This window comes from Danio rerio, chromosome 15 (genome assembly GCF_052040795.2).
Source record: "Danio rerio strain M-AB ecotype USA chromosome 15, GRCz13ab, whole genome shotgun sequence".
In the NCBI taxonomy this organism is placed as follows: Eukaryota; Metazoa; Chordata; class Actinopteri; order Cypriniformes; family Danionidae; genus Danio; species Danio rerio.
Genome location: NC_141035.1, coordinates 6,190,911 through 6,207,500, shown reverse-complemented (window position 1 = coordinate 6,207,500; position 16,590 = coordinate 6,190,911). Strand labels below are relative to the sequence as shown.

At 38.1% G+C, this 16,590-nt stretch overlaps 1 protein-coding gene across 5 annotated transcripts in view; it reads right to left on the bottom strand.

Moving 5' to 3' along the window:
- The window catches only part of igsf5b (immunoglobulin superfamily, member 5b), an 83,362-nt gene that overhangs the window by 33,488 nt on the left and 33,284 nt on the right, over positions 1-16,590 (bottom strand). For 3 of the 5 annotated variants that reach the window (XM_087283639.1, XM_087283637.1, XM_087283638.1), the window contains 4 exons: positions 14,621-14,914; positions 12,116-12,232; positions 8,123-8,147; positions 2,833-2,936 (listed from right to left, as the gene is read on the bottom strand). In XM_087283639.1, coding sequence (XP_087139765.1) covers positions 2,833-2,936; positions 8,123-8,147; positions 12,116-12,232; positions 14,621-14,914 — 540 coding nt within the window. Of the gene's footprint in view, positions 2,937-8,122; positions 8,148-12,115; positions 12,233-14,620; positions 14,915-16,590 lie in introns of all 5 variants that reach the window. The other 2 variants (XR_015508952.1, XR_015508951.1) reach the window with 2 other exon arrangements.

The window sequence follows — 16,590 nt, the reverse complement described above, 5'->3', positions numbered from 1 at the left end:
TTTTCTTCTGGAAAAAAGACTTATTTGTTTTATTTCGGCTAGAATAAAAGCAGTTTTTAATTTTTAAAAAACATTTTAGGGCCAAAATTATTAGCCCCTTTAAGCTATATTTTCTTCCGATAGTCTACGGAAAAAACACCGTCATACAAAAACTTGCCTAATTACCCTAACCTGCCTAGTTCACCTAATTAACCTAGTTAAGCCTTTAAATGTCATTTTAAGCTGTATAGAAGTGTCATGTAAAATATCTAGTAAAATATTATTTACTGTCATCATGGCAAAGATAAAAGAAATCAGTTATTAGAAATGAGTTATTCAAACTATTATGTTTAGAAATGTGCTGAAAAAAATCTTGTCTCTGTTAAACAGAAATTGGGGAAAAATAAACAGGGAGGCTAATAATTCAGGGGGGCTTATAATTCTGACTTCAACTGTATGACATTGATTAAAATCTATGGACAAAGGCCTATTGTGACACCTTTATTAATCCCTCTGCTTTACTCAATGTCTATGTTATCTGCTATAAGTTATTTCATTTGAAAAGATATTTCATTTACGCCACTACAGTTGCAGCTTGTGCAAGTTATGTTGGTATAATTTTTTTTATAGGTATTTAAAAAGGTAGTAAAAGGTATTAAATTCAACTTAAGAATTTCTATTTAGACCCTGATTGCCCAGCGTCCTACTCTTGCAATTACAGTGCTCAGCATAAATAAGTACACCCCTCACACCCATTTTAAATTTCTATAGAATACAAGAATATATCTGTGCATATACTATAGATTAGTCAGTACCACAGCCAAAACTAAAACTAATCTAACACAAAAGAAATTTAATATCACAGTTAAAAATTGAGTACACTCAAATGAATATGTTTAAAATTAATAAGCATGAAAAAATCAAGAGAAACAAAAAAGGTCCTACTTTATATTAATTGGCCTTAACTAAAATGTACTTACACAGGAAGTAATAGTTTGTTACAATGTACTTATTGTGTAAATACATGTATTTACTGTGTACTTATGCTTAATTAAATACATGCATGTAATTACATCTGTAGTTAACTTTTGTAATTACATTTGTAAATACACTGTTGACCATCCCTTACACCTTAACCCTCCCTTAAACCTACCCAAACCACCAAACCTGTCCATAACCCAACCTCTATCCCAACTCAAAAGCACCACAAGTGTTCTCAAATACATTATAATCACAGTAAGTACATTGTATTTATTTTTTGATGTAAGTACACAGTAGTTAAGGACACTTAATATAAAGTGGGACCCAAAAAAATATATACAATTGAGTTGACTCTCATTCATTCATTTTCCTGTCAGTTTAGTCCCTTTATTAATTCAGGGTCGCCACAGCGGAATGAACCGCCAACTTATCCAGCAAGTTTTTATGCAGCGGATGCCCATCCAGCCACAACCCATCTCTGGGAAACATCCACACACAAATTCACTACAGAAAATTTTGCTTACCCAATTTACCTGTATCACATATCTTTGGACTGTGGGGGAAACCGGAGCACCTGGAGGAAACCCACACGAACGCAGGGAGAACATGCAAACTCCACACAGAAACGCCAACTGAACCAAGGCTCAAACCAGCGACCCAGCAACCTTCTTTCTGTGAAGTGACAGCACTACCTACTGCGCCTCTGCTTCGCCCTGAGTTGACTCTTTGTAGTTTTTTTATTTATGCAATAACTCATTTGAATTATCTTACTATTCCTAGAGATGTTAGGTGGCCAAACTTTTAAAGGATAAAGTTATGGTTTTGTTTAGGTGCACTGAAGGATTCTGATTTCTGCTTTCCAATCCGTCTCATCATGGACCAACATTTATCCTTTTCATCATCCTGTTTCTCAGTATTTAACTGTGAATTGATTTTAATTAATGAATAAGTTACCACATTGCTTAATATAAGAATGTTCAGTGCATTTGCCAGTCTCTTTATACCTATTTTCAGAAGCCACCAATCTAGGTCAGAGGTCACGGAGACCTTGAGTGGAACTGAGGGCTGGAAACAACTGTTTCTATTGTTATTTCTACGAGTTAATATTGTCTAAAATGTCTAAAGTGATTTTGCTATTTTTACGGTGAATTATTTAAACGTTTTTTATTCAAGATAGACTTTGTGTAGTAAGCAATTATAACTGCCTGAATGTAGATTATACCGGTTTTAAACCAGTTTTGATAAAGAAGGCTGAGAGTACAGTCAGTCTTGGATTAGAAACAGATTATACTTTAAGTGTGTGTGTTCTATTTGATTGTTGATCCATTTCACAGGTCTGGAGTCAGCTCTAATCAGTCTAAAGGATGCCTGACGTTTATGTTTAGATATTGTTCAGAATTGTACGCACGAACCCCATGTGGAAATTTTCCTAGTTTATCTGTGTTTTAACCAATCAGGTTAGAACACCTGTATGTGTGACGCAGTTAATGACGTTATGTGAGAGTATAATTGTTATTGATTGGTGATTGTAAGCAGAGCGGCCTAGGAACTCATTGCGAGTGTTGAAGCTGGCTTCTGCGAATGAAACTGCAAACTATCTTCAGTAAACTTGATTTATTTATTTAAATCTCTGACTCCGGCTCTTCTTCATCTACCAGACTGCTCATTCTTTGGGTTAAACTGTAAACTATCCCTACGGCACCAACAATTATTGGCTATATTCACTTTGAAGTGGATAGAATTGTTCATTTTTATAAGGGTTCACCACTTATGCTACGCACTTTAACTCGACATCATCATCCCCACTTGTTTTTACTTAACACATCATTTGATTAATGGGTTGTGTTTTGAGATGTATTTCAGTGCTGTTACTTGTTATGTCTTCAGTGTGGTATCCTAGATTCACTTTTCCACTGGTTTCATCAGCAACAGACCTCCTCTCACTGCTTAAATTGTCAGTCCATGAAGAGTAAGAGCTGGAAAGATAAATTAAATACAAGATGAGTTTTCCCCCAATACAAAATAAGACAATTATATTAAAAATAGGACAATACATTCATTAATGTACAAAATGTAAAGAAAAACAATAAATTCAACAGTTATTATTAGACTTTCTTCTTCATTTTATACAATACAAATTGTGTCAAAGCAGCTTTACAGAGATAAAAACCTTGTGAAAGAAGTTCAATCCAGCAATAAGGCCTTCCATAGAAGATAGCGATGTCATTTTTCAAACAGAGTAAGTTCAGTATTGATTCTGTCTCTTCGATACAAATGTCAGTGTTGAAGGATGTTATTTAACTGGGAGGCAGATCTACAGACTTCATGTAAGCAAGCAAAGGCAAAAGCAGCAAGACTCCAGCACTCAGGTGACATAAATGGATTAAAACAAATTTCGATGTGTTGAAAAATAAGCTGAAAATTCAGCATGCACTTGATTGACAGAAAATTGACAGAGCCAATTTAAGGTCTGTGAACCTAAAGGGTTCACTTAGTCACAATCCCAATTCCTTTTTTGTACCCCTTCCCCTTGGCCCTTGAAACAGAGTGTGAAGGGGAAGGGCTTTATAATTTACCACTAAGAAATAGGGCACCACTACAGCACCTGCACACGTCATATGTCATCGTGATCTCTTGCTTCATATGAGATTGACGTTTGAGACCGCTGTAGTATTCCAGTTGTGTTATTTCTGGGTATTTATCTTCAGGAAATCACTGAAGGCATATACTATGTTATTATATCGATTTAATGTGGCAATAATCACATAACTGTACTGTGTATTTACACCATGGCCATATTTATATATGTAAATACATGAAAACAACATTAACATTATAGCAGACACTGTAAAAAGGCCATTCCCAGACCACTTTTCTGACAGGGTATTCGAGCGTCAGAATGTTGTGGGACTATTATTATGGATTATAGACAGTGAAATTTAGCAGTTTTTATTTTAGCGTTTTTTTACAGCAAGACTGTAAAATGCAAACGCCATTATGGATGAACTCATTGCAAGTGTTGATGCTGGCTTCTGCGAATGAAACTGCAAACTATCTTCAGTAAACTTGATTTATTTATTTAAATCTCTGACTCCGGCTCTTCTTCATCTACCAGACTGGTCATTCTTTGGGTTAAACTGTAAAAACTGTTAAACTTCTGTGTTCGTAATAATGACAAAAAATACTAATTAAAAAAATACTGTTTCAAGTGTCGTCCTGAAAAATCGCAGTTTCGAGGGCTATCTAGCCCTTCCACTTAGCCCTACGCCTTCAAGCTAAAGAGAATTGGTAAGGGGAAGGGCTAAGGGGTAGAATTGGGTTTGGGCCTTAAGCACACCATGATGTTTAAATTCTTGTTAATAAGGAATTATTGTGTTTGCATGCCTAGCATTGGCATGGAATAATTATCTGCAGTGTTCAGAAATATTAAGCACTTTTTTACTTATGAATAACTTGTTCTGATGGTTTATTTTATATCTAAGCTGTAAGTACGATTTGTTTTTGTTTGTTTGTTTTGGGTTGCTTTAGATTTTCTACAACCAGCAAAGTGCTTCAGCAAATTAATGATATCCAATTCTTATTATTGTGATTAGTAGGCTCCAGTGATGTAAAGTAGCAAATTACAAATACTCAAATTCCTGTAATCAAGTAGTTTTTTTTAGAAATTGTAATTTACCAAGTAGTTTTAAAAATCTGTTCTTTTACTTTCCCTTGAGTACATATTTAGTGCAGTATTGGTACTTTTACTCCAACCTGCAGTCTCTACTTGATTTTTTTCTTGTCTATGAGGATTAGAAAAATCACTCCTGTGATTTCTGTCCAATCAAATGGAACATAGAAGGTAAACTGCATCATAATAAACTACCTCATGACATTTGTGCTTTATAATTGCAGCAAACTGTTTGGAAGCATTAAAAGTGTTCAAGAAGATGTCCAAAATCTTTTCACGCATTGACCCAGAGAATGTTTAGATGCATGTCACTGATGAGAAGATGTCAGATGTTTACTGTATGATGACAAAATGGCCTTAAAGGTTCAGGACACACTGGAGAACCTTTTTTGTATATTAACAGATTTGTGTGTGTTGAGCATCAGTTAAGACAATGTTAGCACCTGTCAGCTTTAATTGTGGGGAAAACTGGATAATTTTGAGCTTTTGTCAGCTAATTTCAGCTTCCGGGTTTAAAATGATTTTTGGGGCGGATCAAAATCGGCGACGTAGCGCAGTACCGCAAGTGCAATGATGACGCGTCGGTTTCTCATTATTATTCATAGCGGAGTTTTCTTATCCTATGAGAAGAGCCTGCTGCTTAATTATTCATGAGACTTGCCAGAGTCAAGCCCGAGCTGTGAGACACGGACCCAAGCACACAGTTTTTAGCCTTTCATGAAGGCTCATATGCGTTTGTTTCCATGATCCACGGGGTTTGTCGCATGTTTTCCCCATCGATCTTGTCAGGGCCGATCATACAGCAAAGCTGTGTGTGTGCTGCTAGCATTTTTGTCGGGAGAGCAGCACGAGAATTAGAGAATGGCGGACGCTGTCAACCACCAGATCCTGCTATCTACGCTTGAGTCACTGGGCGTTGCGGGCACTGTTATACAATGGTTTAGATCTTACCTCTCTGACAGGTCATTCAGGGTGTCTTGGAGGGGAGAGGTGTCCAACCTACAGCATCTAAACACTGGGGTACCTCAAGGCTCTGTTCTTGGGCCACTTCTCTTCTCCATCTACACATCATCTCTAGGACCAGTCATCCAGAGACATGGATTCTCCTACCACTGCTATGCTGATGACACCCAGCTATACCTCTCTTTTCATCCTGATGATCCCTCGGTTCCAGCTCGTATCTCAGCCTGCCTGTTGGATATTTCACACTGGATGAAAGATCATCATCTTCAGCTGAACCTCGCAAAAACGGAAATGCTTGTAGTTTCTGCCAACCCGACTCTACACCATAACTTTTCAATCCAGATGGATGGGGCAACCATTACTGCATCCAAAATGGTGAAAAGCCTTGGAGTAACGATTGATGACCAACTAAACTTCTCTGACCACATTTCTAGAACTGCTCGATCGTGCAGATTTGCACTCTATAACATCAGAAAGATCCGACCCTTCTTATCTGAACATGCAGCTCAACTCCTTGTTCAAGCTCTTGTTCTCTCCAAACTGGATTACTGCAACTCTCTACTAGCTGGGCTTCCAGCTAACTCTATCAAGCCTCTTCAACTGCTCCAGAATGCAGCAGCACGAGTTGTCTTCAATGAACCTAAACGAGCACATGTCACTCCACTGCTAGTCCGTTTGCACTGGCTGCCAGTTGCTGCTCGCATCAAATTCAAAACTCTGATGTTTGCCTACAAAGTGACTTCTGGCCTAGCACCTTCTTATCTGCACTCACTTCTGCAGATCTATGTGCCCTCCAGAAACTTGCGTTCTGTGAATGAACGTCGCCTCGTGGTTCCATCCCAAAGAGGGAAAAAATCACTTTCGCGAACGCTCACGCTCAATCTGCCCAGTTGGTGGAATGAACTCCCTAACTGCATCAGAACAGCAGAGTCACTCGCTATTTTCAAGAAACGACTAAAAACTCAACTATTTAGTCTCCACTTCACTTCCTAAGCTGCAATTGCCTCTTTGAATATCACACTAATTGTACACAAAAAAAAAAAAAAAAAAAAAAAAAAAAAAAAAAAAAAAAAAAAACTACTAACACTTCCCTTCTTAGACTTTACAGACCTGAAACTTGCCTTTAGTACTTATTCATTGTTGCTCTTGGTTGTGTAAATTGCTTCCTTGTCCTCATTTGTAAGTCGCTTTGGATAAAAGCGTCTGCTAAATGACTAAATGTAAATGTAAATGTAAATGTCTTTTATCAGGAGTTCGTTCACATTCAGACACATCACTGTGCTGCTGTGTTTGCCTAAATCCTCCAGATTACCAGCAGGGCTAATGGTTAAAATAGACAGGTCAGGAGACCTGCTGCACTGAGTCTGCTGGATACAGGGATCGAGGGAGAAGTCCTCATTTATAGGGTTTACATGAACACATTTATCTTTATAATGATATAAATTGTGGTTGTGTATATGAAATTACGAATAACAAATGTAGCAGGGCACTAAATCACTGTTCATTTCTTTGCATTTTAACTTTGTAAACTATAAACTCATGCGTCTCCTCACGGTTTGTCTTATTTTCTGAGCTAACTGACTACAACAGTTGTTCGCTCACGTTCTCCCCTGCTGGCTACGCCCACTCCTGCCCGATGCTCGCGGAGCTCCACGCGGAGCTCCACATTAATCATGCATCTTTTGAAAAAATTCTGAAGTAGACTTTAACCGAAAGTGGGGGGTGTCATGGCCCTTTAAACACCCAGCAGGCACAAGATTTCAACATGATGACAGATTGATGTTGTACGCAAACGTCGTGGAGATGTTGCCTTTTGTTTGGAAATAAAAATCAGGTTGACATCCGAACCCAACGACAGGCCTATATAAGTCAATGTCCAACGTCCAACCTAAAATCAACCAAATATCAATGTCTATTGATGTTACAGCTTGACCTTGTGTGGATGTTTCCACTATGATGTCTATCAGATGTTAGATTTTGGCTGGCATAGCTGACAAATAAATGTCAGTATTTGACGTCAGTATGTTGTGGGTTGAAGATGTTGGCTTGAATTTTGGTTACTTTCTTTATCACAACCTAAAATCAACCACTTATCAACATCAGTTGATGTTGTTATTGGTCATCAAAATAACCTTATCCTTAGACGCTGGCTAGACTTGAATTTTGGTCACCTGACATCAAAACCTAAATCTAATTATTAACATCTTATGATGTTCTGTGTCTGCTGGGCAATAACTAAATGCACTACAGAATGTTACGTTTACACACATCCACAAATTACATGTAAACGCATCAGCTTTTAAAGCATAATACTCACTACTCTTGAGTACTTTTGAAAGGTCTACTTTTTACTCATATAACGTTTACAACAGATACTCTTACTCTGCTTGCTTTACATTTTTTGGCAAGTAATAGTACTTTTACTTGAGTATGATTTTTCAGTACTCTTTCCACCACTGGTAGTGCTGCAGGTTCAGTCATAATAGAAAGGTCCCAAACATGCACCAAATATACACAAACATGTCTTACCTGGCTTTATTTTCAGAGCTTGATTCTGTGGAAGAGAGGAAAAAACAACATAAACGTGATTTGATATTTCCGTTTGTAGCCCAAGGCAGCACAAGTCAACTGGTTATAAGCTTGACAAGCAATGACATTTTATTAGCTGGTGCAATAAGAGACAAGAGACTGCAACAAACTTCACAGCTGCATCTGTTTGTCTGCATCTAATATTTTTTCCAGTATTTCGGATTTAAAATACTGTATATTGTATACTGACTTACTGGGCTCTATCATGCACCAGGTGCAATAAGGCACAAGACGTGTTTTGCGCTATTTTTTGTTATTTTCAGACCAGCGCAACAGTAATTTTCCCGTTTTGCATCACATTGTGTAAATAGCAAATCCATTTGTGCTACTTGAACTCATTTCTATTTTTTGTTTAGTATGAAATCTAAATAAATGTAAAACATGTAATAGGTTTACAGTTATAACAAGTTTACAATTCTCCTTTGTAAATTTGACAGTACACATTACCTCATGTACCATTACTAGGTCAACAAATCTGCTTGAATTACATTTTAAAGCACAGAGATTCAAAGTACAGAGAACATGTGTTGTTGTTTTCACTGTTGTCAATTCTTAGTAGAATATTTCTCTTTTTTAGCTACTAATAAAGTGTGATTTGATATATGAGTAAAAAAACAGAGAACATTTAGAACAACGACATTGTTAAAAGGGTTTTCCTGTTAAATGGTTAATCCATTTTCCAAAATGATGGCTAAGCACTTTTTGCGACAAGTGAAAGGTGCAGTAAAACCTTTAAACTGCCCCCTTACTGCTGACAGCTCAACCTACTAAAATGTGTCCTTGCTGCTGGTCCAATTTACAGCAAGCACTGCTCTTTTACAACTGCACTCTTTCTCAAATATTATGGTAGGAAAAAACACACACATTATTTAGGAATACGCTATCAATAGACTTTAATCGTGAACACAAATATACAAGAGAATCTAAGGAGAATAAACACACAAACCAACTTTTTCAAATGAAATGAGTGTAGTTAACTCAAAATTTACAGAAAGTTAATTCTACTCGTTTGAAAAGAGTTTTGAACTCAGTGTTGAAGGTAATGGCTTAATTAAATTCCTCATTACTCCAACTTATATAGAGTAAGTTCACAGTAATCATATAGATTAGTTTTATAACTCATATGGTTTGCTGCAACCGGTTAGCTCAAACCAGGGGTGTCCACACTTGGTCCTGGAGGGCCGGTGTCCTGGAGAGTTTAGCTCCAACCCTAATCAAACACACCTGAACCAGCTAATCAAGCTCTTACTAGGTATACTAGAAGCAAGTTGGAGTTAAACTTAGCAGGACACCGGCCCTTCAGGACCGACTTTGGACACTCCTAGCTCAAACAGTTTGAGCCTTAACTTATTGGGTTTTACAGTACTCAGTTGATTTGAGTTCTCTTCATTTATCGGGTTTACTGTGCTCAGATTGCTTCATTTACTCAATTGGATTAAGTTCACAGTACTCACTAGGATTACTATTTGAACTTAAGTGTTTTGTTGCAATCGGTTTTCTCACATGGTTTGAGTTATCTTAACCTTTTGGGTTTTTTGGTGTATACACTATAAATGTAATACGCCAGACCACAACTTTCACCAGCGACCATGCCATATAAACATAAGATTAGATCAAGATTAAGATTAGATCTGGTCAGTGTTTGGACAGTGTCATGATCTAAAACCAGAGATCGCTGGTAAACGCTAACATTCACATGAACTACAAATCCGCCTTGTTACGGACTACATATTCAGTCATGCAACACAAACACACCTGCTCCAAGTCACCAGTGATTGCAAACACTCACACAGCTGAAGCTGCTCGGACTGATTACATGGACTATTTTAACAGCCCAGAAACACTCACTGTGGCTGAGTAATGTTTACTGTTTAGTGAGAGTACAACCTATTTCCTTTTTCTTGCTTTGCCGTGGTTTGATCACTGCCTATCTGTTTATCTCTGTCTGCTGTTAGTGGTGGGCAAAGCGAGGCTTCATGAAACACTAAAACAGTCGAAGCAAATGTGTCGAAGCTTCGAAATGTTTCAAAACCTCCACTCCACGTTGACACCTAGTGTTCATTTCTTATGTATTGCACTGAAACAGCTTCAGCAAAGAACAGTTGAGCAGACTGAGGTATTAAACCCCACTTTGTAGCATTAAACCTTCAAGTGATGTAGTGGAGCGGTTAGAGTTGCAGACTTCCATGCGGGGATAGTGGGTTCGAATCCAGGCTGATAAATATATTTTGAAATGCTTTAATATCAGTTTGAAATTCTTTGTTCTTGTATCGTTTTTGTTTCAACATCGGTCTGACATCTGAATAAACACTTTGTGAATTAATATGCATGCTGGATCAGACACGGTTGTGACCAGAAGTTAACAAGAATTATTTACATTATTAATTAAATTTTCCATAGTATTTTAACGTCTACCCAAACCCTATAAAGCCAACCATCACAGTACTGTAAAAATATTAATTATTGTTTTACAATGTTACAAAAATTATGCTAAATTGATGACAGCTGTATCCTGTCTAGACTACACTGTAAGACAGTAACATAATTTAAAATAAGGTGACGCAGTGGCGCAGTGGGTAGCACATTTGCCTCACAGCAAGAAGGTCGCTGGGTTCGATCCTCGGCTCAGTTGGCGTTTCTGTGTGGAGTTTGCATGTTCTCCCTGCGTTCGCGTGGGTTTCCTCCACAGTCCAAAGACATGCAGTACAGGTGAATTGGGTAGGCTAAATTGTCCGTAGATGAGTGTGTGTGTGAATGTGTGTGTGGATGTTTCCCAGAGATGGGTTGCCGCTGGAAGGGCATCCGCTGCGTAAAAACTTGCTGGATAAGTTGGCGGTTCATTCCACTGTGGCGACCCCAGATTAATAAAGGGACTTAGGTGACAAGAAAATGAATGAATTTAAAATACATAAAATCATGATTTCGGAGTATTTTTATAAGTCGAGATTCAAACCCAAAAGCCATTTGAAGCACAGTAACAACGTGCACACACACGGTCCACTAGGTCATACAAGATAGAAGCTTATTGCTGACCCAGTCACTCAAATGCACATTCTCCAGGTGTCGAAACGCTTCTGAACTGAACATTGCTTTGAAACACTTTAGTCACTGACCTGGGTGTTTCGGATCATGCTTCGGTGCAGTGTTTCGAAATACTTGCGCTTTGGGATCTCGACACTGTGTCGAAACGTCAGTTTCACGTCAGCCATCCCTATCTGCTGTCTGACTTCTGACCACCTGCCTGTGTATCTGACTACGACTCTGGATTGCCCATATACATCTGTTTGCTCCTGTGTTGACTATTGCTTGCCTGACCTCTCTAGTAAACCTGCATTTGGATCCACACCCCTGTTGTCAGCGTCACTACCCCGTTACAGACAGTGGGAATACCAGTTAGTGTAATTTTTTTGTTTATCTTCATGAGTTAGCTTCTACAATTTAAAAAGCCCACTTCAGACCCTAGCTTTAATTTACTTTCAACTTTGTGGTTTATTGCTTATATTTCTAAAAATAAAAAACAAAAGTGCACATTCCCTTGGCCAAAATAAGCATTTGTGGCTGAGAGGACTGATCTGATGTTGTTCTGCTCTAGTTCACAAGTGAAAGGAGAATTTTAGAAGAGCATAACAGTCATTTATGGCACTTTGTTCTACAAAAACTGCAGTCAAGTGTTTACATGTCATCTCGTTCAGATTAGAAAAGGTCTTTATAATCTTTTTCAGTCTGACAATGTTTACAAATTGAGCTTAGTAGGACCAATTAAGGTATCCCATGAAGACTTTTCAGTCTGAGCCGTCATTCCTATTACTAACAGATTAATGGTTTGGATGTAAACCAAATCTAACATAACTTTGACATGCTACATTGGTTTAACAACTTCCAGGAAAGCTTTAAAGAGAATTTTCAAGAGAAATGCAAAAGCCATTTGCTTACTCGTCAGTTTTTTTCTGTAGCAGAGGATCAGGATGAGAACTGCCAGCAGAATGATTGTACACACCGACACTATTACAGCGATCACAACTGTGTAGTCCTGTGTGGGTTTTGGTGCCACTGCAAAACACAATTGTTAATTTTTTAGCCTTATGATATTTTTTTTTTTTCTTAGCACACAACATGTTTTTTTTCTCTGTTCCCTCTGTGATTGACATTATGCAATTATCACTAATCAGCCAATGCCCAGTTGAGCAGAAAATTGCTTCTATTGGCTGATACTAATTATCGGCCAGCACATCAGTGCTTGTCTAATTAATTATTCCATTGGTTTTACTGTATGTGGATGATCGGGCAGATCAATCTAAAACAAATTTTCAAGCAGCATTTTAGGGAGTAAATCCATTCTGGAGGGAGACTTTTGGGACATGGAGATCTTTTACATGCACAAACCAATGCATTAAAAATGTAAAAGAAAATATTCCACATCGGCACATGATGTCTTTACACAAAACAAACCATAAGAAGTGATAATATACAGTTACAGTGCATCTGGAAAGTATTCATAGCGCTTCACTTTTTCCACATTCTTTTTATGTTACAGCCTTATTCCAAAATGGATTAAATTCCTTTATTTCATCTAAATTCTACACACAATACCCCATAATGACAATGTCAAAAAAGATTTTTTGAAATTGTTGCAAATTTATAAAAAATAAAACACCTTAAAAAATCACATGTACATCAGTATTTACAGCCTTTGCTCAATACTTTGTTGATGCACCTTTGGCAGCAATTACAGCCTCAAGTCTTTCTGAATATGATGCCACAAGCTTGGCACACCTGTCTCTGGGAATTTTTGCCCATTCCTCTTTGCAGTACCTCTCAAGCTCTATCAGGTTGGATGGAAAGCGACGGTGTACAGCAATTTTCAGATCTTTCCAGAGATGTTCAATAGGATTTAGGTCTGGGCTCTGGCTGGGCCACTCAAGGACATTCACCGAGTTGTTGTGAAGCCACTCTATTGATATTTTGGCAGTGTGCTTTGGGTCATTGTCCTGCTGTAAAATGAACCGTCGCCCCAGTCTGAGGTCAAGAGCACTCTGAAGCAGGTTTGCATTCAGGATGTGTCTGTACATTGTTGCATTCATCTTTCCCTCTATCCTGACTAGTCTTCCAGTTCCTGCTGCTGAAAAACATCCCCACAGCATGATGCTGCAACCACCATGCTTCACTGTAGGAATGGAATCCAAATGTAACGCCTAGCATTCACTCCAAAACGTTCAATTTTGGTCTCATCAGACCAGAGAATTTTGTTTCTTACGATCTAAGAGTGCTTCAGATGCCTTTTGGCAAATTCCAGGCGGGGAGTGGCTTCCGTCTGGTCACTCTACCATACGGGTCTGATTGGTGGATTGCTGCACAGATGGTTGTCCTTCTGTAAGGTTCTCTTCTCTCCACAGAAGAACACTGAAGCTTAGACAGAGTGACCATCGGGTTATTGATCACCTCACTGGCTAAGGCCCTTCTACCCTGATCACTCAGCTTAGATGGCCGGCCAGCTCTAGGAAGAGTCCTGGTGGTTCCAAACATCTTCCATTTACAGATGATGGAGGCCACTGTGCTCATTGGAACTTTCAGAGCAGCAGAAATTTTTATGTAACCTTCCCCAGCCTTGTGCCTCAAGACAATCCTGTCTCGGAGGTCTGCAAACAATTCCATTGTCTTCATGCTTGGTTTATGCTTTGACATGCACTGTCAGCCCTGGGACCTTATATGGACAGGTGTATGCCTTTTCAAATTATGTCCAATCAACTGTATTTACCACAGGTGAACTCCAGTTAAGCTGCTGAAACATCTCAAGAATAATCAGTGGAAACAGAATGTACCTGAGCTCAATTTAGAGCTTCAAGGCAAAGGCTCAGTTTTTTTTATTTTTAATACATTTTGCTACAATTTAAAAAAATCTTTTTTCACATTGTCATCATGGGGCATTGTGTGTAGAATTTTGAGGAAATAAATGAATTTAATCCATTTTGGAATAAGGCTGTAACATAAAAAAGTGGAAAAAGTGAAGTGCTATGAATACTTTCCAGATACACAGTACATTAAAGAGCTCTATCTGATTTAACTCACAAATTTATTGCTGTTTGTATAATAAATTAATTTGTTACTTCAGTCTACTTTGGCTTAGCTTCATTGACTTTTTAATCTGTATTTCTTCATTTCCTGTTTGTCTTTGTTTCATTTTCCTGATTGTATTTAAGTTAATTAAGAATTCCCATTATCTTGCAATTGAAGGGTGTTTTTCAGTTGTTTATGCTTTTAAATTCGTGAAATGATCGAGTTTTTTTTTTTAGCATTTTCAAGTTATTTGTTACTATTTTCAATGCAAATATCAAATCAATTTGTCTTTTACAATTAAATTGTGAAGTTAAAAAGAAAAGCTGTCATAAGAAACAAAAGCATCCCCAAATAATGCTTATTCGTTTATTTTCGCATGCTTACCTACAGTAAATTTGACACTGCTGTTTTGCCGAGACAGAGGAGCAGACACAGATGCCCAACACTCGACTGTGGTGCTGGTGTCTGCTTCTAACTTAAGCTCACTGGTGGAGTTAAACAGGTCGTTGGTTCCTTGAATACTGCTGGTGTTGTAGTCGCCTCTGTCCACGCTGGTGCCATTGACCATCCACAACACCGAAGGCTCCGGATACCAACCAATAGCTTGGCAATGGAAGGTGACAAACACTCCCTGTTGAACTGACAGGTCACCCTCCAAAATCCTGACACATCCTTTTTCTACATTTTAAACACAAGAGATTTTAGGTTAGAATTTTCCAGTTGATTGGACTCCAATAAATGAAACTTGCTTTCATCACTATAGTGATCTTTGGACAAGTTTTCAGACCACACAACTTCTCAGCAATGGTAGGTCTAGCCTTTTGATTATTTCTGCTGATGAGAAGCTTGGTTTGCTGTAGTCCAGATTCTCTTATTGAAAGGTTTATCAAAAGTTAAACTGGTGAGTAATCGATCTATTGGTAAGCTCCTCCCCTTTAGCACAAATAAGCCAATGGCAGTTGAGGATCATTTGCACCATGACTGAAACTCAGACATTGTGTACTTTCAGTCTCATTGAGAAACACTGGAACATTCGAAGCCCTCATCAGTTTGATGGTGTTTATGCTACAAAAATGGTTAAACTAGAACAGTAAAGTGCATAGACAAACTTTATGGTGGCTTGAGAAAGCCTAGCCTGACAGTCTTAAGGTAGTTTGAAAGTTTAAATAATTGAAGTAGTTTTGAAAAAGTTTGAAGGCATTGCTAAGTTGTTTAAGGCAATTGCTAGGTGGTTGCTAGGGTGTTCCATGTAATTTTTAAGTTGTTCCTAAGTGATTGCTGGGGTATTCTGAGAAGTTGCTAGGCGGTTGCTAAGTTGTTCTGGGTAATTGCTAAAGCGTTGCTAAGGTGTTTAATGTGGTTGCTTAAATGCTGCTAGGCGGTTGCTAGTGTATTCTGAGTGGTTGCTGGCATGTTGTTAGCATTAGTATGAGTTAGCATGTTGTTAGCATGAATTTAGTATTGTTGTAAAAAAAAAAAAATGAGTGAAAAGAAGAAGAGAGAACCCAGTCCAGGAGACTCGAAACCAGCAGAATTCCTTTATTGAGACGTGTTGGTTAATCTGCAGTCATACAGCGTCTTTAAGATGTCCGTGTCTGCAAGAGCCTACTAGAGGTCCGCAGTCTGCAAGTTCTTTCACGAGTCTCTCACAAGTCTCACACAAGTCTGAATTAAGACAAAGATTTCATGTCTATATTGTGTTCTCAGGAGGAGGGGATTTGGCTAAACAGAGCATGCAAATTAAGAGTTGGAGTCAGCATGGTAAACTGCTCTTTCAGGCTTTGATCTCATCATGTTCTGGAGACAGAAACCGCCTGACCATTTGATCGAAAAGAGAAAAAAATAGACACCCCATGCTGTGAAACTGACAATTTGCATTACTTTAGCTTAGCCTGTAATCAGAAAGACAAAGGTTAAATGACCCTCCTAGCTGGCATGTCAATGAAATAATATAATTAAAAACCAGACAATATAACTTTTCAGTTATACGTAGATTATTGTTCATTTGGAATTAAATGATATAAATTTATATTTCCACAGTATGAATTAACATGTTGCTACTATATTTAGTATGTTTGTTAGTATGTTTCTAGTATGGATTAGTACGTCCTATGTAAAGTAAAGTTTTTTTTTATAATGTAAGTCTGCTTAGGATGCTGTGAGTGGTTGCTAGGTTGTGGCTAGTAAATTGAAAGGTAATCAGTGATTGGCAGGTTGGTAGTCTGAGCTAAATGAGTCCAAACAAGTCTGTATGACAGTCTGAGCAAAGTTATGAGGTCACAAAGTTTGGTCCAATGTTAAGTCAATGAGACTATACCAAATTTTCCCTGTCAATTTTCAGTAGTAGTTTGATC